General features: G+C 48.2%; 1 protein-coding gene across 8 annotated transcripts in view; it reads right to left on the bottom strand.

Moving 5' to 3' along the window:
* Positions 1 to 24,641, bottom strand: part of rhobtb4 (Rho related BTB domain containing 4) — a 115,488-nt gene that overhangs the window by 55,452 nt on the left and 35,395 nt on the right. The window contains exon 1 of one of the 8 annotated variants that reach the window (XM_060907174.1): positions 17,334 to 17,707. The exons of the other annotated variants lie outside the window; for them this stretch is intronic. Coding sequence (XP_060763157.1) covers positions 17,334 to 17,362 — 29 coding nt within the window. The 5' untranslated portion in view covers positions 17,363 to 17,707. Of the gene's footprint in view, positions 1 to 17,333; positions 17,708 to 24,641 lie in introns of those variants that run through there. 8 annotated transcript variants of the gene reach the window in all.

The following is a 24,641-nucleotide window of genomic DNA, read 5'->3' as shown; positions in this document are numbered from 1 at the left end:
CCCCCACCTTCGCAGACGCTCTGCACGCACCTCCCAAAAATTGTGACCGCCGCAGAAGCCTCGCAGACAGCGCCGCAGACAAGAGGGCTCTGATTGGTCCACTCTACATCCGCTGTACACGCACTTCCGCTTCCCTACTTTCCCGGTTTGGTTTGTTTTCACGACTGGCATTTTTAAAAACACGAGCAAAGATGGAGCAGCACGAAGAGCGGTTGATTGAGGAAGTACGGACATCTATAAGACTCCAGTTCTAGTCATTATAAAAAAAAAAAAAAAAGTTCTAGTCATTATAAGTAACCGGAGGATAAACACTCCACTAACCACACCCACCAACTACTCCTAGCGACTTCGCGCCCCCTTGCGTTGTGGCGGTGAATAACATCGCGTACGCCTATTACTCCCCGCTCAACGATAAATTACAACTGTCTGCGAAAAGCTATCTGCGAAAGCCTTGTCGCACGAGCATGCAGAGACCTTAACGCAAGCAGGAAATCAATTCATTTCTTTTACTAGCTTTGCTTTGCAATAAAAAATAAAATAAAAAAAAAAACAAACAAACATTGGTACAAAGCAAGCCCATTCACTTTTTTATGCTGATCAGAGAATTACAATGGTTTCTCATGTGATAATGTGATTTGCGATTAAATATTTTAATCGTTTGACAGCACTAATTATTATTATTAGAGATACTACATGCTGAATTCAGAAATAAGGTAAACAATAACAAACATGAGCTGTAGATATTTATGCTCAAATCCACTCAAAGTAGGGGGCGGGGCACCATCACGCTGTGTCAAGACAAGAACTTTCCTGAGAAATAACGCGAACGTCTGCATCATGCAGGATTTGCGGGCGGGAGCGGGACAAAATATGGCAGGCGCGGGCGGGAGCGGGACTGAAAATAATAATTTTTTTGTGGGCGCGGGCGGGAGCGGGACTGAAAATCATAATTTTTTTGTGGGCGCGGGCGGGAGCGGGACTGCACAATGCGGGTGCGAGCGGGAGCGGGACTGAAAAATCCGACCCGCGCAGACCTCTAATATGTACCCTAGGTACCCCACCTTCATGCCAGAAAGACTCAAATTGGGTGAAGAATTGAGGGAGAAGAAGCGATTTGTGTGGAAACTGCTCGTTAGAGATTGAGTAATTACTCCATATCTTCATTATTAATTGCAATTATGCAAATTTGGGTAGAAGCCACATGCACCCCAGGCAGACCCACCTTCCTGTCAAAAATAAAAACCCGGTGAAGGATTGAGAGAGAGAGGAGAGAAGCAGCGATTTTTGTGAAATGTGGATGATGCCAGACAGACGGATGACACCACATGATGGCACAAGTTCATTGCCTGTCAGCCAGATCAGATAATAATAATAATAATAATAATAATAATAAAGTGATTGACAAAATACAGATCAGTCACGGACTATGGGTTATGGAAACATAATAAAAAAACAAAATACAGAGTGGTTACGGATTTTAATACAGATGCTAGTAATTTACGGATTGGTCACAGATGTTTCAGTATATTACACATTGGTTATGGATTTCATACGGCTGATGTATCACGGATGGTTAATTTTACAGACGTTGCTACGAGTCTACGGAACAGTGACACGGATGTCACAAAGATTGTCTCCATGGTGATGTGATGTGATCTGCTGATGGTAGCTGCATGATGGAGGTAGAAGCGTCAGATAAAGTCGAGCCAAAACTCACTAATTGGCAGACGAGTCTTTCGATAAGAGATGTGGAAAATCTAATAATACACACAGAACACAACTCTGAAATGCCATTTTTGCCAAAAGGGGGTGAAGTTTACATATTTCACCCAAAGACTGATGTAGAAAGCAGGGACTGGGTAGCAGATGGTCACAGGTAAATTATAATTAATAAAAAAAAAAAAATACAAAATACCGAGTGGTTACAAATTTTAATACGGATGCATCACAGATGCTAATAATTTATGGATTGGTCACAGATGTTTCGGTATATTACAGATTGGTTATGGATGATGCATCACGGATAAAAAAAAAATTAAGTAGTAACACAAAATGTTTGGACTGCTGAAGTTCATAATTAAAATATTTTACCTGCATTTATATGTTTATTAATTTACTAGTGATATTTCACAGAAAATATCACGTATCCGTGAAAAGGTAAGTGCTTTGTATTATTGTTTTTATTTTCCGTGAATCCGTTTTCTGTGACTCGTCCACATTTTTCAAATGGTAAAAATCATGGACACCCGCCTTCAGTGCCAATTTTGTTCAGTACAGGCATATCAGGCCTATTATTTAAATGCATACAACAATATTCTGTGTAATTATTCTAAACTTTCCTTTTATATCACCTCGTTTCTATTAAACTGTCATTACATTCAAGAGGACATTTATAGACATAATACAGTAGCTGCGATCACGGTGAGATGTGATTCCCATCATTATAACAAAAATTAGACAAATCACTGACCCTTTGGTTAAAAGTTGAACCACTTTAACAATCTTTTCCGAGCCAAAGAACCCTTGAAGAATCCTTTTTTTTTTCCCCCGGAGAGAGTGTAGGAGGAAGCAGCCTCCCTTGACGTTTCTATTTTGGAGTACAGCTGTTTCACATGTTGCTCAAAGTAAACAAAAAGCTTTGGTTTGTTCACGCAGGATAAGCGCCAACTGACAAGGATCAATGGTTAACTTGACTTTATGGTAGTCATGCTTGCGATTATGTAATGAAGTAAAATTGTGCTAAGGTTCAAAGAGAACGTTTATGAACTGCAGAATGAAGTGAATAAACGTGTAATATATAGGCATAATTACCATTTACCCGTTTTGTGAATGAAAAAGTACTTCAATACAACACCACGGCTCGGACAAAGAGCGATGTAATGCTGTGCTACTGTATATAAATGATTCTACATCTGTATTTCCTTTTCATCCAAGACCAGTTAAATCAAACTGTTTGGGTGTTTTCTGACTGGAGTGCTTATAATCAGGGCTTTGAACCAGAATTTTTTTCCTATTGGTTCGTTCCGAACAGAAACGGAATTTTAACGTTTCCGGTTTTGGGTTCCACCATTAAATAGACGTTCCCGAACCGGTTAGAACAAAAAATTTCGTTCCCGGAACGGTTAATTACATTCCTTGTCAGCTGTTTAACAAATGGCTATAAAATTATGTCTCTGTCTCATCCAGCTTAAGCCAAATGTAGGCTAATTCTATTACAACCTTCATTAAAGAAGACAAGAAATAATTCAAAACAATTATTATTTCAAATGTTGGCAATTTGGATTCTCAGTATGTCTTCCCATCTACACAAACAGAAAAAGTGCCAAAAATGAAAGATAATTCGTTTAGTGTGTTACCAAAGGCTAGTCAGGCCCTATGCATTGATAGGCTAACAGAGGTTAACGTCATTTAATGTTCACGAGCCTCTCATTAACGTGGACAAATATATTGATATCGTGTTTGAAATTGACGTTTTTGAATAACGATAGACTGCAATATTTACCTCTTATTTAAGATGTGGAGACGTGATAGTAGTCCACCCTCCCGCTCTCTCCATTCAGTCAGCGAACGTCACACAGGAAGTGAACCCCAGCGGGTCATAGAAACTTGCGCAGGAGAAGAACGACTTTTTTATTTGTAGGCTACGGAAACTTTGAGGAACGAAATAAAAACCGGTATTAACCGGTTACCATTATTTTTAATAAGCGTTTCTGTTCCGGAACATAAAAAATAAAGTTTCTGGTTTCGTTTCTGTTCCATGTGAAATAGAAAAAGTTCCTGGTTTTTGTTCCTTGAACCGGTTCAAAGCCCTGCTTATAACGTAACATGCACATGTTTCGAACAGAAAAGCTCTTGACACCTACGATCTCTGCAGGCCAGTAATCAGCTTAGAGACAGGGTAGAGCATGATGTAACCTAACAGCAAATACTGTTTTCAGGGATATAAAAGAGAAAAAAGAGATCAACTCTCCCATCGCTGTCTCACTGCTGCTCTCTGGATAGTGATCGTGTCAGGGAATGAGCTGGATGACCATTAAAAAAAAAGGATGTTATTAATGAACATTAAGAATATTGCTCAGTTTTCCAATGCTTTACCATAACGCTAAGGCTTGTTGATGCTACTGTGCAATCAAAATAATGTTTTGATATACAGTATATACACCATGCTGTAAACAGATGAACTGAGGACTTAGCAAAAAATTCCAGAAACCAGAAACCTTAAGAGCAGCGTTAAGTTTCACTTCCATCAGCTGACCGACAAGCTGTCTCACACTACAGGAAACACACACACGCCTACACAGGGGTAGACACAACAGGTATCGGTGTCTCTCATGAGCAGTGACAAGAGAGAGAGTCAAACTGCTCAGTCACAGAATGTCAGTGGTGCATTTTGCTTTGGTAATGAAAGGTAGAGTTTAGAGACACACTTTGAAGCTGTCTAATGGGAAGTTGGGGGGGAGAGAGAGAAATAAAGGAATGCAGCAAGGGACAGCCAATGTGGGTAGGTAGGTGAGAGAGAAAGAGAGAGAGAGTGAGAGAGAGAGAGAGAGAGAGAGAGAGAGAGAGAGATGGACGCCTACTCCATTCACAAACATTTCACAGCCCACACAATAGGCCTTCTGCTCAATTCAACTGAGCCAAGCTCTGTTTCTTTCAACTATATTCACAAAAGTTGCCAGTTGATTACATACACCTACTGGGTATCCACGCTCAATAAACATTGAACAGTTATTCCACGAAATCGAGTCGTACATGACCTGATAGCCGACGAGGAACGTAGCACCGAGTTGTCTATAAGCCATGTATGACGAGCTTGAGTGGAAGAACTGTTTTATTCTATGCACATTCACTGGATTTTGAGAAACAAAGCATTTTTATTTTTTGCAAATTCGATAAATAAAGACTTTATACAAAACACCCAACAACATTATTTCCGCTTCAAATGTCATCTCATCTCATTATCTCTAGCCGCTTTATCCTGTTCTACAGGGTCGCAGGCAAGCTGGAGCCTATCCCAGCTGACTACGGGCGAAAGGCGGGGTACACCCTGGACAAGTCGCCAGGTCATCACAGGGCTGACACATAGACACAGACAACCATTCACACTCACACCTACGGTCAATTTAGAGTCACCAGTTAACCTAACCTGCATGTCTTTGGACTGTGGGGGAAACCGGAGCACCCGGAGGAAACCCACGCGGACACGGGGAGAACATGCAAACTCCGCACAGAAAGGCCCTCGACGGCCACGGGGCTCGAACCCGGACCTTCTTGCTGTGAGGCGACAGCGCTAACCACTACACCACCGTGCCACCTCGCTTCAAATGTAAACTGGCAAAATGACAGTAGCAATATGTGAAAAAGGCTACAATAATTCTTGAATAATAATAATAAAAAAAAAAAATCTGTTCTTACCATGAAATACTTTTAGTTCATATTTTGTTGCTTTTTATATATATATATTTTTTTTTGGGATTTTCTTCTTCTTTAAGTTTTTTTTTTTTTTTGGCAGTTGGCAAACCAACTTAAGGTGCATTACCGTCACTGACTGGGCTGGAGTGTGGAACAGGAGATATTGGGGGGAACCCCCCCAAAACTATATTCTTTTAGCTATTTCTGTTTCTTTTAAATACTTGATAATGTCTGGGGTTTTGTTTTCGACTAGCGAGTTTTTATTTAGTCATCGGTTGGTTCAGCAACACGCGCTGCCATTTTGTTTTTCTCTACTCACGGTATACGAGTGGATATCCTAGTTGTAGAGTAGCCAATCAGAGCACACAACTGCTCATATCCAGTGAATGTGGATAGAATATTATCAGATACACCTGTATAAGGATACGACAATTAGTGACTGTGCTAAGCACCATACACCATCTCACCTCCGTCCATGAAAGAGACCACGACAGAGCCACTGCTCAACAGACCTTAGGCCATCCTTAAAAAAAAAAATCTGTTTCCTGTCCACCGGGTGAGCAAAAAAATTCAGTAGGGATGGAGGGATTTTTTTTTTTAATATATGGATGGATAAGAAATTGCAATGCTGTTTGCTTTTTCTTTCAGTACTTTTTTATTACAAAAGCAGACACATTTAATAAAATGACAGTTTAATCACCTGAAACTTGTACAAAAACTTTAAGTTAGCATTTTAAATGCTGACTGCAACGTTTGCAAAACTTTTACAAAAGGTACTTAAAATGCCCGACACGGACTTTTTGTAGTTCTAAATCGAGCGTTAGGCCTAGTTCGGATGAAATTACACTATTAAAATGATCACTGAATGATTTGTTTTTCTGAATCTTTACTATTTTGTTGTTCACTAGAATACCATTTTGCGATTTCACACTTAAGCAAATGTTTGAAAACTCCGGATCTCCTTCCTTCACGGTGGCTGCCATTTTTTGTGCCGCATGGCGCATGCACAGAGCTGATTCAGTTCTATATTCTGCGCGGAATGCAGGGCTTTCCACAAGTGCCGGCTGCCGGCCATACAGCCGACTACACAATTAAGTCCAGCCGGCTACTTTAATGACTATTATTTTTGTAGCCCACAGGCTCTAAATATTAATTTTCGATTTTAATAAAATTAAATGCTTATCTAACGGACTGACAATAATGTCAAACTGAACCGCACTCATTTAAGTTGTGATTCGCGCTGTTTGTACCGATAATAACCACAAATTCCCCGCCGACTTCGTTGATCAAGGGAGAGTAACTCATCCGCGGCCCCGACATGCGGTGTGTGCGCGCGCACTCGGCGGAGGCAGTAGCGTGTCAGGGCCGTCGGAGGCGACATCAGAGGGAACAGAAGCAGAGATAACGCTTATTTTGTCTCCGGTAAACCAGTCTTCTCTCGTTCAATTACGTGCTGGCATCAAAAGACACCGTTGGTTGTAAATGAAACCAAACTGAGTGGTTGGAGTGTATTTTCATACACAGATGGAGAAATGTTCGCCGAGTGTTTGATTGTGTAGCCCCACTGCAGACCGTTGTCGTTGTTAATTCATAGCATGCTCAGCTGCGTGAATGTGTCATGCACCGAAAATAAGAGATTTACAAGCCAGGAACGCCTCATGATGCAATACGCAAGAAAAGAAAGAAGATTTACTGCCATTTTACTTTGTATTTGAGTAAAGTGAATAAATAAATGGTCTGTGGAAAATACATTTAATCCTGGGAACTGCGTGCACAGGAGTTTATTTTGTGTTTACTCCCCCCGGCTGGCTACTTATTTGTCATGGCTGGCTAGTATGAGCCTTCGTGGAAAGCCCTGGGAATGCGGAAATGTCAAGTTCGATTTTAGATTTACGAACCCGAAAAAAAAAATGTCAAAAAACCGGCGTTAAAAAAAAAAAAAAATCTCAACCGCACAAACGGCACTCACCCGGCCGGTGGACCGGAAACAGAACATTTTTTAATAATGGCCCTACTTACATGATGGACCAAATAACACGTGCTAGTTAAACACCATCTACACTGGACACTTTATTAGCCACGCCCACATTGTTGGTACAACCTGTAAGTGTACAGTTACAAATCGGATCAGCTTTTTCCACGTACAATTTGTTTTAACAATTCTCTAGTCCTTTATCAGAAGTGAGTTTCTGACCATAGGACATGGATACCTTCAACACACACGGCACTGTACGTGCAATGAAGAACATCTGCACACCGGGGTCTTTGCTCCAGTCCTAGTAATAGAACAGCTAAGGCCAAAAAAAAAAAAAAGAAGATGGTGTGTTTCAGGTAACATGAAATACTAAAATAAGGTCGGTAGGAAAAAGTTTTTTTTTCTTAATTTTTTCTTTATTTTGTTCGAAAAAATTAACACAAGTAAACATCTTACAAAATAGTGTTTTTGGCACAGAATCCTTTATACCACACATCATAATAAGTGTTTTAAATCTTTAAACGAATAAAAAAAAATATCGCAAGAGTTCGAGTTATGATCTACAGAAGCATATTGCTGCCACACACAAAAAAAATTGGCTTAGAATCAAGTAATTACGTGAAAAGATATTGTTAAAGTTATCACGTTTTTACAATATATTTATCATGTAATAACATATCACGTAATTTCATGATACGAAATTGTTATTTCATGATATTTTCATGTAATAACGTGAAAACACCTTATCAAGAAATAACGTGAAAATAACGTCCTTTGCTAGGCTACTTCCATTAAAAGCAGCCAGCCTAGCCTAGCCTACTGTAGAACTTGGGTCGAGCAAAAACACCGAGCAAAAACATGGCTGAATCCTGAATGACTCCTATTTGTATAAAAATGGGACTACATAGGCGGCAAAATGTAGTGTTTTTCCCTGCCATGGAAGTGCACTTGTATACTGAAGAGGAAGCAATTTGCATTACAGCCTTGAATGAGGATTCAAAATGGCGCCTCGGCTCAGTTTCCCTTCCTCCTTCAGTATACAAGTGCACTTCCATGTTTATACAGGAGGGCTGATAGAAGTGGCGAAACATTTTACTTTTTATTGTTTCTTTCACAACTTGAATGCGTTGAAACAAAAAAATTATGACAAACTAACGCCGCTTACACTAAAATATCGAGGGAAATTTGTAATAAAAACTTTACGGTCAGCAATTTCGACGTGGAAATTCTCGATCGGTCGGGTTACCGGAAACACACTTTTTTTTTGGCCTAATATATTGTGTGATGTATTGAGATGTAATACAGAGGCCAGAATTGAACCAATTGATAAACCATTTAGGCTGCAGCATTTGGGTCGGATTCAACACTGAATTGGCAGGATTGGCACCAGCGCAAAGGATGTCTTAACCAAACCCTGCTTTTTTAAGATGCTCAATGCTGACAAGAGAAACAAGCTCAATGCTTGTTGGTGCCATTGACTTCCTCAGCATTGTCCAGAAATGGCACTTGAAATTAAGACAAAAATAGACAGTAAAAGGGAAGATAACACTGGAGAAAAGGGAATCTGGAAAAGCTCTGGTTATATTCACCAGCTCTTACATAAGGGGTGTTCACACGGCAACTTTTACTCCGGTGTAGCACCGGGGCTGCCCCGGTAGAGCGTTCACACGGTACAAAGTTATACCGGTGTAGCCCCTGAAAGCTGCTTAAACCGGTGCAAATCTAACCCTGCTCGGGAGGTGGTTTAAGAAATTTACTCCGGAGTAAATGCTAGTTTGCGGGGCAGGACCGATATAAAATGGGACGTCTGAACGCTACAGGGGTAGACTCGCTACGCGTGAGGAGAGTTGATTACATACGGGCATTGCATAATTTGCATCCTGGTATTTTGCGCTTCCAAAATGGCGAATATCAACAACAGAACTGCGCGTCTTCCAGTGTTGCCAGATTGGGCGGTTTTAAGTGCATTTTGGCGGATTTTAACATATTTTGGGCTGGAAAACGTCAGCAGTATCTGGCAACACTGGTGTCTTCATCCACGTTGTTTTCCCGGCGCTTGGTGATGCCATGACAACCAGGAAAAGGAAGTACATTTTCACGCATGCGCATATTTCATTTCCGCATTATTACTATCGTATAGCACAGTCGCAAAAACTGCCGTGTGAACGCAAGTGGGGCTGCACCGGTGCTAACACGCTTCTCTCTAGTAAGCAGGTTTGTGACGTGTGAACGCTCCACAAAATTTACACCGGTGTAAGATAGGGTTGGGCGGTATCCAAATTTTGATACCTTTAAACCGTCTCTGTGTTTTCCCGGGGTATACGGTATTACCGAGAAAAAAAAATAATATTTTGTTTCGGCCTACTGTGTAACGTGCGCCTATGCCTCAAATGTACTATTTAAAAGCAGCATAGCGAATTGTGTGCACTGTGGTATGGATTAAGCAGCAAAGCGAATTTTGTGCATTAAGTAGGGTTGCCACATCTGAGTTGTTAAAAACCGGGACACATCGGTCGGCGGTCGCGCCTGCGCGCACGTACGAGCGCGGGGGTTGAGGGCTGCGGACACGCACATCTACGATGCCTTATGCCTTATGTGAATGTTCACGTTTAAAAATAAAACAGTTCAACTGGTGCAGTTAGGCGTTTAGTTAAAATTAATTTTGTCTTCTTAACCCTTAAATGGGCACTACCACAAATATTATTACAAAAAATAAGTTCATATAGGAATGATCTTATTTGGACGCCAATTTTTTTTAAACAAATATTTAATAGTAGGCTAACAGCCCTCTGAAGAGTCTCTCCTCCCATTCCGTTTCCAAATCAAAATAATACAAATATAATCAATATAATTTCTCTCAGTCTGCTTCGTTGTTGTTTTAGCCTTTTCTCTGGAGAACTGAACTTTAAAAGTTAGACTACCGTATCATACCAAATAGCCCTAATCCTTTGTTTTAATCACAAGAGAGAGGTGCTATGTTATTGGGACAACTGATTTATTCATTTCTCACGCCAGTGTTCAGGCATTCTTTTTTGATATATTTAATGATTTATTTAATGATTCATTTATTGATGAAATTGGCCCAGGCTTTAGAACCAGCCTTTATCAGAATCAGAACATAGGAAGTAGACAGCCAGCCTACTCGCGCACCGACCAAGGGAACTCTCACCTATTGTTTGGTATTACGGTATTCCAGTATCTTTGATTTCGCGCGGCCGCCGTTGTGTGGACCACGATCACCTAGCAACGGCGACTGGCTGCGTGCGCAAACATTCGGTGAGGCCACACAAGCAGCTGCCTACAATATGCCCGCTTACGTGAAAACTATTAATATGTTAAGTGGCTGCGAGAAACATTAATGATTTGTGTTTATTTCAATGGGGATAATGTGAGGAAGTAAAAAATCGGGACAAAACGTGTCCCGGGAAGGTTATTCCATTTTCCTGGACATTTTCCATTTTCCACAAAAAACCGGGACAAACCTGGACGTGGCAACACTAGCATTAAGAGATATTTCAAAGCATCACGCAACTCTTCCTTCATCTTGAAAATAGCATTCAACTGTCGTTTACACATGTCTGCGTTGAAACGCCATTTGCAGCACTATTTCACCTACTCCATCAAAAAAAAGTACACGATGAGCAGGATCATACCCTTTCAAGCATGGGAAATTAAAAAAAAGAAAAGAAAAAGAATCAACCAACACCCAAGTCTGTTTAGACTGCGCGATAAACCATATTCTTCAGCGCAAATGAGGCAAACCTAATTCAAATGCGTGATAGCTGCACAAGGCAAAATCATATGGGCCCACGTCATGCCATGGCGGGGAAATTAATAATCAAATGGCCTTACCTTGCTTAAAACGTTGTCTTGATCACATAACTCCTTACAATTATTCCACTTAAATCCATACGGTTTAACACACCCAACAAAGATAGCAAGCGCATTGCTAATTCCCACCAGAAACCTAACAGTTTACGCTACGATGTTTTCTTCCGTTTCTTCAGTAGATGACATTTCAAACGTTTATTACCCACATCCCAAATGTCATACGTTATATTATTTTACCTTGTTGTTACTCATGGTAACGACATAAACAACCCTGCACGCGATGAAAACTTCTTTAGGAAATTGATAGAATTAGTGAAAATACGATCACACAGTTATTCGGGATGATCTTCAATTTATTATTTTATATTATGACCTCATGTACTCCATATTTATTTAGATATTATATATTTTTTTTTAAATGACGGTAATGAGACCGATACCGTTGGTACTTTTGGATACCTCGGGATACCTTCTTACCGTAATACCGCCCAACCCTAGTGTAAGATATATCGCAACAAAATACATCGGTGCAGCATCGATGCAAATATGTGCCGTGTGAACACCCCTATAGATAGATTTAATTAAAAAAAAAAAAAAAGTGTACAGTATTTGCCTTAATGTAGTCCAACGTGTGTACAAGGCAAGGTGGAGAAAATGAAAGATGGCTGTATGACTCAACTGTGTATCTCTATACTTGGCTAGATTGTGTCTCAACTGTAAAGAACTCTAACGCTTGGGTTAAAAGTTTACAGGAAAAACAAAACAGCTAACCAAAGGAGACTGCCCTCCACGGTAGAATGTGTTTGTGTGTTGTGTTGGTGTGCGAGAGTGTGAGTGTCTGTCTTACCAGCATATAAACAGGAACCACAGGTAACATGGCACCTAAAACACAGCTGTTTGTAAGTGGCCCTTGGGAATAGACTTGCTCTACACTACAAAACCACACACCATGTTGTGAATATTCTCTTTCGTGCTGTTTTAAGTGTTGATTAATCTGTTCCCCAAGTTGTCCAAACACCACATTGGGTTTTTGGAATGGGATATGTAAAGATGGCCGTTGGCATGGGCAAGGTGGGCGCCGGAATGGTGACATAAAACAGTGGCCTGTTGGTAATACAGTTTATCGGAGACAGTGTATTACTACTACTACTACTACTACTAATAATAATAAAAAAAAATTCAATTTATATAGCGCCTTTCTCAAAACCCAAGGTCGCTTTCCAATTATAGGGGGAAAAAAAAGTCCACCAAATAAAGGTCAGGATGTCATTCCAGTGGTGTAGCAGCCACAATCCCACCAAAACAAGTCCCACACCTCCAGCACAGCCGCTGCGACGATGGGCAATGGGCAGCACTGCCTGGAACACCACGCCATGGATCCACAAAGCAAGCACAAACGCACCGCCATGCCGAGTGCTAGTATGTCCCAAACCGTCTGCACAGCCGCCGCGACGCCACACGCCAAGCACTAAAGCGCTGCTGCACAGAGCGCTGGACAACCACAATGTTAAAATGAGCAACAAGCTCACTGCAGTCCATAGCTAAGAGCACAGGCATCACCCATGGCGAACCAAGGCCCGGAAGGAACTGATGCCCAAAACTGGGTCAGGAGCTACACCGCAACCGACTCAAACAAAAACAAACTACACAAAACACACACACACAAAAAAAGAGAAAATAAAATAAAAATACAAAGCTCCGGTACGGTGAAGCACTTGGGTGTTCACACATCAGTGGACTATGGCTGTATCAGATGCATGAAATGATCTTGGTACAATTTAGGATCTGTGACGAAGGTGAACTATTACTGCAAAATAAATGAATGAATGAATGAATGAATGAATGAATGAATGTGTCAGGGAGCAGTGAGGCCTGGACAAGGACAAAGAGAAAGCAAGTGATTCACTCTCTCTCCTTGGAACCATCTATCGAACTCCAGACCTTGTAATAAAGCCTGAAAACTATTTTAAAAAAAGGATATTCAGTCCATTTCGACTGTACGCAACGACTGCTGAATGACTTAAAATAGAACTCAGCTGATGCACACAAGCCTGCAAAGATATCTCGGCCATGCAAGCAAATGCATGCATGCATTAAAAGGCCGAAACAGGATGTTGGTGTACAATATAGCCATCTGCCAAGTAACTGCTCTGTGATGTTTAACCAGGCAACCAGCTGTCAGATGCTCACCAAAACATATCCACCTTTGCCCTGAAGGCTAAACTCAGCCAAGGACAGAGTAAGGCTCATTAAGTCTGGCTAGGACTCCTTCCTTAAGTTCCAACACTGCTGCCAAAGTGAATTTAGAGGTTGAGTCTCTCTTCTTATCTGAAATCAGTGCGGGTGCACACGCATGTGTGTTTTGTGTGTGTGTGTGTGGTTTACTTTAGTGCCCCAGTTCACATTATCAACATTATCTTCTCTTTATTTGAGTAACAAATGCAGGAGACTGTAATTGTTTAACCAGCTATGCTTTATATTGTTTTTCTAGGAGCAGTGGAAATCCTATAAGTGTTTTGCACTCGTTTTCGGACAGATCTCTGAGAACAGCACAGAACATTTTCATTTTGGATAATGCTTATCCATTGTGGGTTGCAGGTGAGCTAGAACCAATCTCAGCTGACTTCGTGTGAGAGACGGGGACACCCTCGACACGTTATCTATCTATTACGGGGTAACACAGAGAGACAGACAGTCATTCACACTCATTCATACCTACACTATTCAGAAATAAAGGTACAGTAGAAGTCCATTTCTATCCAAGGTACAATCTACACTAATGTATCCCTTAAGGCTCATTATTGGACCATAAGGTAAATGTGTGTACCTTTTTAGGGCCAAAAAGGTACATACATGTTCCCAAGCAGTATATCAAGGGTACATACAAGTACCTTAGATGGTCCTTCCCCTAAAGGTCCAATAATGTACTTTATTTTCTGAGTGTGTATGGGCAATTTAGAGTATCCAGTTGACCTAATTTACAGTGGTGCTTGAAAGTTTGTGAACCCTTTAGAATTTTCTATATTTTTGCATAAATATGACCTAAAACATCATCAGATTTTCCCACAAGTCCTAAAAGTAGATAAAGAGAACCCAGTTAAACAAATGAGACAAAAATATTATACTTGGTCATTTATTTATTGAGGAAAATGATCCAATATTACATATCTGTGAGTGGCAAAAGGATGTGAACCTTTGCTTTCAGTATCTGGTGTGACCCCCTTTTGCAGCAACTGTTGATCAGTCCTGCACACCGGCTTGGATGAATTTTAGCCCATTCCTCCGTACAGAACAGCCTCAACTCTGGGATGTTGGTGGGTTTCCTCACATGAACTGCTCGCTTCAGGTCCTTCCACAACATTTCCATTGGATTAAGGTCAGGACTTTGACTTGGCCATTCCAAAACATTAACTTTATTCTTCTTTAACCATTCTTTGGTAGAACGACTTGTGTGCTTAGGGTCGTTGTCTTGCTGCATGACCCACCTTCTCTTGAGATTCAGTTCATGGACAGATGTCCTGACATTTTCCTTTAGAATTCGCTGGTATAATTCAGAATTCATTGTTCCATCAATGAGGGCAAGCCGTCCTGGCCCAGATGCAGCAAAACAGGCCCAAACCATGACACTACCATCACCATGTTTCACAGATGGGATAAGGTTCTTATGCTGGAATGCAGTGTTTTCCTTTCTCCAAACATAACGCTTCTCATTTAAACCAAAAAGTTCTATTTTGGTCTCATTCATTCATTCACAAAACATTTTTCCAATAGCCTTCTGGCTTGTCCACGTGACTGCAGATGAGCAGCAATGTTCTTTTTGGAGAGCAGTGGCTTTCTCCTTGCAACCCTGCCATGCACACCATTGTTGTTCAGTGTTCTCCTGATGGTGGACTCATGAACATTAGCCAATGTGAGAGAGGCCTTCAGTTGCTTAGAAGTTGCCCTGGGGTCCTTTGTGACCTCGCCGACTATTACACGCCTTGCTCTTGGAGTGATCTTTGTTGGTTGACCACTCCTGGGGAGGGTAACAATGGTCTTGAATTTCCTCCATTTGTACACAATCTGTCTGACTGTGGATTGGTGGAGTCCAAACTCTTTAGAGATGGTTTTGTAACCTTTTCCAGCCTGATGAGCATCAACAACGCTTTTTCTGAGGTCCTCAGAAATCTCCTTTGTTCGTGCCATGATGCACTTCCACAAACATGTGTTGTGAAGATCAGACTTTGATAGCTCCCTATTCTTTAAATAAAACAGGGTGCCCACTCACACCTGATTGTCATCCCATTGATTGAAAACACCTGACTAATTTCACCTTCAAATTAACTGCTAATCCTAGAGGTTCACATACTTTTGCCACTCACAGATATGTAATACTGGATCATTTTCCTCAATAAATAAATGACCAAGTATAATATTTTGTCTCATTTGTTTAACTGGATTCTCTTTATCTACTTTTATGTTAAGTTAAAGTCCTTCCTGTGCCATGTGGCGCATCGGACGGCGCCGATCTCTGTTTCCGCAGCCCTCGGCCTGTCGCCTATTACATAGCTAGGGATACAGTGGGGGGCTAGTCCTCTGGTAACCACGAGAGTTTAACTACCCACTTGCATCTGTATTGCAGTGTGCCTTGCCAGATGGTAGTTGATGGTAGATGGTACCATTTTTATGATGGTCTTTAGTATGACCCGACCATGAGTAGAACTCACGATCTCCCAATCAAGAGGCGGACACGCTACCACTAGGCCACTAGCCGGTCATCTACTTTTAGGACTTGTGTGAAAATCTGATGTTTTAGGTCACATTTATGCAGAAATATAGAAAATTCTAAAGGGTTCACAAACTTTCAAGCATCACTGTACATGTCTTTGGACTATGGGAGGAAACCAAACACAGTCATGGGGAGAACATGCAAACTCCACAGAGAAAGGCCCCCATTGGCCATGAGGTTTGAACCCGAACACTGCTTATGGAAGGAATCGGAGAAGACAGACAGACAGACAGACAGACAATCATACAGGTTATGGTGTTGATGTTAGAAAAGTTGCAATGCTTTAACAAGAAAAAGAGTAAGGTCATGGGGTAAAGTGAGGACTTTAATGCTTGGTAACATTTTAATGCTTGCTAACAGTGCTGTCAGTGTAGAGAACATTCACTAAGTCTTCAACTAGGTGGTTGCATGAGTTTGATTTGTTAATTGAGTTTGAACCTGAAACCAGGAGCCTGGAGGAATTAATCTGGGATTGTGGCCTCGCTGCTAAAAATAGACCAAAGCCAAAAACAGTGCAGGAAGGGAAAAGTGGTTGGGAGTCTTTCCTGCGATTACATCAGGTGAAGGGATGCTGATAATGTGCTTCTGTGCGGCCATTGACATGCAGCCCATTCATATCTCCGTTAAGCATTTCTATTCAATGAGAATGGATTTCATTATGAAATACAAACCCTGTGTGTGTGTGTGTGTGTGTGTGTGTGTGTGTGTGTGTGTGTGTAATCGGAATTTTGGTTGATTTGGAGATAAAACGTGAACTAAACTCCTGTGTGTGAGGGGTTTAAACAGGCTTCAGAAGTAAGCTGTAAATATCTTGTGTGTGTGTGTGTGTGTGTGTGTGTGTGTGTGTGAGAGAGAGAGAGAGAGAGAGAGAGAGAGAGAGAGAGAGTGTGTGAGAGGGGAGAGAGAGAGTGTGTGTGTGTGTGAGAGAGAGTGTGTGTGAGAGGAGAGAGAGAGAGAGAGAGAGAGAGTGTGAGAGGAGAGAGAGTGTGTGAGAGAGAGAGATGCAGCAGAGCAGAGCCAAGCCCATGCGCCTGAGCACGAGCGGACAAAGGAAAACAAAGCCAGGTGTTACAGCACTGACAACAACAAACCGCTGTAAACAGCTGCACTGTCTTTCACCCAAACACTCCTCCCTGAACTGCAGCACTCAGCGTGCGGGGCTGCACTGATCTCAGCGCCTTCCTGCGAGTGGTGCATGTGATTCACTTCTCCTCCACAAACCCTGGCACATGCCCCTACCTTCCAAACCCTGGCACATGCCCCTACCTTCCAAACCCTGGCACATGCCCCTACCTTCCAAACCCTGGCACATGCCCCTACCTTCCAAACCCTGGCACATGCCCCTACCTTCCAACGCTCCCAGAATTGACCCACATGCCAGTCGGGGCGCAGGAAGCTCTCTCTCTCTCTCTCTCTCTCACACACACCGCGCGCGCCAACTGAGCTGGAGTTGTGAAAAGAGCTCACGCGCTCGAGCCTGTCACAAAGGAAGCATCTCCGCTCGCGCCTCCGTTCAGCTGAACAGAAGAGAAGAGAAGAGAAGAGGAGAGGAGAGGAGAGGAGAGGAGAAGTTTCCCGGATGCTCGGAAACTCGCCGGTGTCTCTGCTGAATGTCCCGCTGCACTGTGACTCTCACACACACACCGCTGAGGCTGTCCGGCCTCAGGGTCGCACCGAAATGTTATTGTTTCTACAATTGATTCCGCTCACAACACACGACACGCCCCTCTCACCCCGCGTCATACAGACACAACTAAACCCCGAATCAGTGACGTTGAACAAACGGGGGCCAATCAGATGCGCAGCCCCGCCCCGAACAGGAGGATCTCGAGCTCTGTTAACCCGCACAGTTCTGCAGTCTGCGCGCGCACACACACAAGATATTTAGAGCTTCCTGCTGAAGCCTGTTTAAAGCCCTCACACACTGGAGCTTAGTTACCGTTTCATCTCCAAATCAACCAAAATTCCGATTACACACACACTCTCTCGCTCTCACACACTCTCTCTCGCACACTCACACTCTCTCTCCCTCGCTCGCTCTCTCATTCACTCGCTCTCTCACACTCACTCACTCGCTCGCTCTCTCTCACTCGCTCTCTCTCTCTCTCACTCACTCGCTCGCTCTCTCCCTCTCTCTCTCACTCACTCGCTCTCTCTCTCATTCGCGCTCTCTCTCACACACTCACTCGCTCTCTCACTCGCTCGCTCTCTCACTCGCTCTCTCGCTCTCTCTCACACGCTCTCTCGCTCTCTCTCACACACTCTCTCGCTCGCTCTCTCTCTCACTCGCTCTCTCTCTCACTCGCTCTCACACACTCACTCTCTCACTCGCTCTCTCTCTCACTCGCTCGCTCCCTCGCTCACACACTCGCTCTCTCTCGCTCGCTCTCTCTCTCTCTCTCCCTCCCTCACACACTCGCTCGCTCTCTCTCTCTCTCTCTCATTCGCTCTCTCTCCCCCTCTCTCACTCGCTCGCTCCCTCTCTCTCACTTACTCGCTCTCTCTCATTCGCTCTCTCTCTCACACACTCACTCGCTCTCTCTCTCTCTCGCTCTCTCTCTCTCTCTCTCTCTCTCTCTCGCTCCCTCACACACTCGCTCGCTCTCTCTCGCTCTCCCTCCCTCACACACACACTCGCTCGCTCTCTCTCCCTCCCTCACACACACACTCGCTCTCTCTCTCGCTCTCTCTCACACGCTCTCTCTCTCTCGCACACTCGCTCGCTCTCCCTCACACACTCGCTCGCTCTCTCACACACACTCGCTCTCTCACACACTCTCTCTCGCACACACACTCTCTCTCGCACACACACTCGCTCGCTCTCTCACACACTCGCTCGCTCTCACTCTCTCTCACACACACTCGCTCCCTCACTCACTCTCTCTCACACGCTCACTTTCTCACTCTCTCTCTCTCACACACACACACACACTCGCTCGCTCACTCTCACACACTCGCTCGCTCACTCTCACACACACGCTCGCTCACTCACACGCTCGCTCACTCTCACACACACGCGCGCTCGCTCACTCTCACACACGCGCGCTCGCTCACTCTCACACACGCGCGCTCGCTCACTCTCACACACACGCGCGCTCGCTCACTCACACACACGCGCGCTCGCTCACTCACACACACGCGCGCTCGCTCACTCTCACACACGCGCGCTCGCTCACTCTCACACACGCGCGCTCGCTCACTCTCACACACGCGCGCTCGCTCACTCTCACACACACGCGCTCGCTCACTCTCACACACGCGCTCGCTCACTCTCACACGCGCTCGCTCACTCTCACACGCGCTCGCTCACTCTCACACACGCACGCTCGCTCACTCTCACACACGCACGCTCGCTCACTCTCACACACGCACGCTCGCTCACTCTCACACACGCACGCTCGCTCACTCTCACACACACACGCTCGCTCACTCTCACACACACGCTCGCTCACTCTCACACGCGCGCACGCTCGCTCACTCTCACACGCGCGCACGCTCGCTCACTCTCACACGCGCGCACGCTCGCTCACACACACGCGCGCTCGCTCACTCTCACACACGCGCGCGCTCACTCTCACACGCGCGCTCGCTCACTCTCACACGCGCGCACGCTCGCTCACTCTCACACGCGCGCACGCTCACTCACACACGCGCGCTCTCGCTCACTCTCACACGCGCGCTCGCTCACTCTCACACGCGCGCTCGCTCACTCTCACACGCGCGCTCGCTCGCTCACTCTCACACGCGCGCTCGCTCGCTCACTCTCACACGCGCGCACGCTCGCTCACTCTCACACGCGCGCTCGCTCACTCTCACACACGCACGCTCGCTCACTCTCACACACGCACGCTCGCTCACTCTCACACACGCACGCTCGCTCACTCTCACACACGCACGCTCGCTCACTCTCACACACACACGCTCGCTCACTCTCACACACACACGCTCGCTCACTCTCACACACACACGCTCGCTCACTCTCACACACACGCTCGCTCACTCTCACACACACGCTCGCTCACTCTCACACACACGCGCTCGCTCACTCTCACACACACGCGCTCGCTCACTCTCACACACACGCGCTCGCTCACTCTCACACACACGCGCGCTCGCTCACTCTCACACACGCGCGCTCGCTCACTCTCACACACACGCGCGCTCGCTCACTCTCACACACGCGCGCTCGCTCACTCTCACACACGCGCGCTCGCTCACTCTCACACACGCGCGCTCGCTCACTCTCACACACGCGCGCTCGCTCACTCTCACACGCGCTCGCTCACTCTCACACGCGCTCGCTCACTCTCACACGCGCGCACGCTCGCTCACTCTCACACGCGCACACGCTCGCTCACACACACGCGCGCTCGCTCACTCTCACACACACGCGCGCTCACTCTCGCGCGCACGCTCGCTCACTCTCACACGCGCGCACGCTCACTCACACACGCGCGCTCGCTCACTCACACACGCGCGCTCGCTCACTCTCACACGCGCGCACGCTCGCTCACTCTCACACGCGCGCTCGCTCACTCTCACACGCTCACTCACTCTCACACGCGCGCACGCTCGCTCACTCTCACACGCGCGCACGCTCACTCACACACGCACGCACGCTCGCTCACTCTCACACACACGCGCTCGCTCACTCTCACACACGCGCTCGCTCACTCTCACACACACGCGCTCGCTCACTCTCACACACGCGCGCTCGCTCACTCTCACACACGCGCGCTCGCTCACTCTCACACACGCGCGCTCGCTCACTCTCACACACGCGCGCTCGCTCACTCTCACACACGCGCGCTCGCTCACTCTCACACGCGCGCTCGCTCACTCTCACACACACGCGCTCGCTCACTCTCACTCACACGCGCTCGCTCACTCTCACACGCACGCTCGCTCACTCTCACACACGCACGCTCGCTCACTCTCACACACGCACGCTCGCTCACTCTCACACACGCACGCTCGCTCACTCTCACACACGCACGCTCGCTCACTCTCACACACGCTCGCTCGCTCACTCTCACGCGCGCGCTCGCTCACTCTCACACGCGCGCACGCTCGCTCACTCTCACACGCGCGCACGCTCGCTCACTCTCACACGCGCGCACGCTCGCTCACACACGCGCGCGCGCTCGCTCACTCTCACACGCGCGCGCTCACTCTCACACGCGCGCTCGCTCACTCTCACACGCGCGCACGCTCACTCTCACACGCGCGCGCGCACGCTCACTCACACACACGCACGCACGCTCGCTCACTCTCACACACGCTCGCTCACTCTCACACACACGCGCTCGCTCACTCTCACACACACGCGCTCGCTCACTCTCACACACACGCGCTCGCTCACTCTCACACACACGCGCTCGCTCACTCTCACACACACGCGCTCGCTCACTCTCACACACACGCGCTCGCTCACTCTCACACACACGCGCTCGCTCACTCTCACACACACGCGCTCGCTCACTCTCACACACACACGCTCGCTCACTCTCACACACACACGCTCGCTCACTCTCACACACACACGCTCGCTCACTCTCACACACACGCTCGCTCACTCTCACACACACGCTCGCTCACTCTCACACACACGCGCTCGCTCACTCTCACACACACGCGCTCGCTCACTCTCACACACACGCGCTCGCTCACTCTCACACACACGCGCTCGCTCACTCTCACACACACGCGCGCTCGCTCACTCTCACACACGCGCGCTCGCTCACTCTCACACACACGCGCGCTCGCTCACTCTCACACACGCGCGCTCGCTCACTCTCACACACGCGCGCTCGCTCACTCTCACACACGCGCGCTCGCTCACTCTCACACACGCGCGCTCGCTCACTCTCACACACGCGCGCTCGCTCACTCTCACACGCGCGCACGCTCGCTCACTCTCACACGCGCACACGCTCGCTCACACACACGCGCGCTCGCTCACTCTCACACACACGCGCGCTCACTCTCGCGCGCACGCTCGCTCACTCTCACACGCGCGCACGCTCACTCACACACGCGCGCTCGCTCACTCACACACGCGCGCTCGCTCACTCTCACACGCGCGCACGCTCGCTCACTCTCACACGCGCGCTCGCTCACTCTCACACGCTCGCTCACTCTCACACGCGCGCACGCTCGCTCACTCTCACACGCGCGCACGCTCGCTCACACACGCACGCACGCTCGCTCACTCTCACACACACGCGCTCGCTCACTCTCACACACGCGCGCTCGCTCACTCTCACACACGCGCGCTCGCTCACTCTCACACACGCGCGCTCGCTCACTCTCACACACGCGCGCTCGCTCACTCTCACACACGCGCGCTCGCTCACTCTCACACACGCGCGCTCGCTCACTCTCACACACGCGCGCTCGCTCACTCTCACACGCGCGCTCGCTCACTCTCACACACACGCGCTCGCTCACTCTCACTCACACGCGCTCGCTCACTCTCACACGCACGCTCGCTCACTCTCACACACGCACGCTCGCTCACTCTCACACACGCACGCTCGCTCACTCTCACACACGCACGCTCGCTCACTCTCACACGCTCGCTCGCTCACTCTCACACACGCTCGCTCGCTCACTCTCACGCGCGCGCTCGCTCACTCTCACGCGCGCGCTCGCTCACTCTCACACGCGCGCACGCTCGCTCACTCTCACACGCGCGCACGCTCGCTCACTCTCACACGCGCGCACGCTCGCTCACACACGCGCGCGCGCTCGCTCACTCTCGCACGCGCGCGCTCACTCTCGCACGCGCGCTCGCTCACTCTCACACGCGCGCACGCTCACTCTCACGCGCGCGCGCACGCTCACTCTCACGCGCGCGCGCACGCTCACTCTCACACGCGCGCGCGCACGCTCACTCTCACACGCGCGCGCACGCTCACTCTCACACGCGCGCGCGCACGCTCACTCTCACACGCGCGCGCGCACGCTCACTCACACACACGCACGCACGCTCGCTCACTCTCACACACACGCGCTCGCTCACTCTCACACACACGCGCTCGCTCACTCTCACACACACGCGCTCGCTCACTCTCACACACACGCGCTCGCTCACTCTCACACACACGCGCTCGCTCACTCTCACACACACGCGCTCGCTCACTCTCACACACACGCGCTCGCTCACTCTCACACACACGCGCGCTCGCTCACTCTCACACACACGCGCGCTCGCTCACTCTCACACACGCGCGCTCGCTCACTCTCACACACGCGCGCTCGCTCACTCTCACACACGCGCGCTCGCTCACTCTCACACACGCGCGCTCGCTCACTCTCACACACGCGCGCTCGCTCACTCTCACACACGCGCGCTCGCTCACTCTCACACGCCGCTCGCTCACTCTCACACGCGCTCGCTCACTCTCACACGCGCTCGCTCACTCTCACACACGCACGCTCGCTCACTCTCACACACGCACGCTCGCTCACTCTCACACGCGCGCTCGCTCACTCTCACACGCGCGCTCGCTCACTCTCACACGCGCGCTCGCTCACTCTCACACGCGCGCGCGCTCGCTCACTCTCACACGCGCGCGCGCTCGCTCACTCTCACACGCGCGCGCGCTCGCTCACTCTCACACGCGCGCACGCTCGCTCACACACACGCGCGCTCGCTCGCTCTCACACGCGCGCGCGCTCACTCTCACACGCGCGCTCGCTCACTCTCACACGCGCGCGCGCTCGCTCACTCTCACACGCGCGCGCGCTCGCTCACTCTCACACGCGCGCACGCTCGCTCACTCTCACACGCGCGCGCGCTCGCTCACTCTCACACGCGCGCGCGCTCGCTCACTCTCGCACGCGCGCTCGCTCACTCTCGCACGCGCGCGCTCACTCTCGCACGCGCGCGCTCACTCTCGCACGCGCGCTCGCTCACTCTCACACGCGCGCACGCTCACTCTCACGCGCGCGCGCACGCTCACTCTCACGCGCGCGCGCACGCTCACTCTCACACGCGCGCGCGCACGCTCACTCTCACACGCGCGCGCGCACGCTCACTCTCACACGCGCGCGCGCACGCTCACTCTCACACGCGCGCGCGCACGCTCGCTCACACACACGCACGCACGCTCGCTCACTCTCACACACACGCGCTCGCTCACTCTCACACACACGCGCTCGCTCACTCTCACACACACGCGCTCGCTCACTCTCACACACACGCGCTCGCTCACTCTCACACACACGCGCTCGCTCACTCTCACACACACGCGCTCGCTCACTCTCACACACACGCGCTCGCTCACTCTCACACACACGCGCTCGCTCACTCTCACACACACGCGCTCGCTCACTCTCACACACACGCGCTCGCTCACTCTCACACACACGCGCGCTCGCTCACTCTCACACACACGCGCGCTCGCTCACTCTCACACACGCGCGCTCGCTCACTCTCACACACGCGCGCTCGCTCACTCTCACACACGCGCGCTCGCTCACTCTCACACACGCGCGCTCGCTCACTCTCACACGCGCTCGCTCGCTCACTCTCACACGCGCTCGCTCACTCTCACACGCGCTCGCTCACTCTCACACGCGCTCGCTCACTCTCACACACGCACGCTCGCTCACTCTCACACACGCACGCTCGCTCACTCTCACACGCGC

Source organism: Neoarius graeffei, chromosome 24 (genome assembly GCF_027579695.1).
Source record: "Neoarius graeffei isolate fNeoGra1 chromosome 24, fNeoGra1.pri, whole genome shotgun sequence".
NCBI lineage: Eukaryota > Metazoa > Chordata > Actinopteri > Siluriformes > Ariidae > Neoarius > Neoarius graeffei.
Note: the sequence above shows the minus strand (reverse complement) of the source record. Positions and strands in the feature narration are given on the sequence as shown.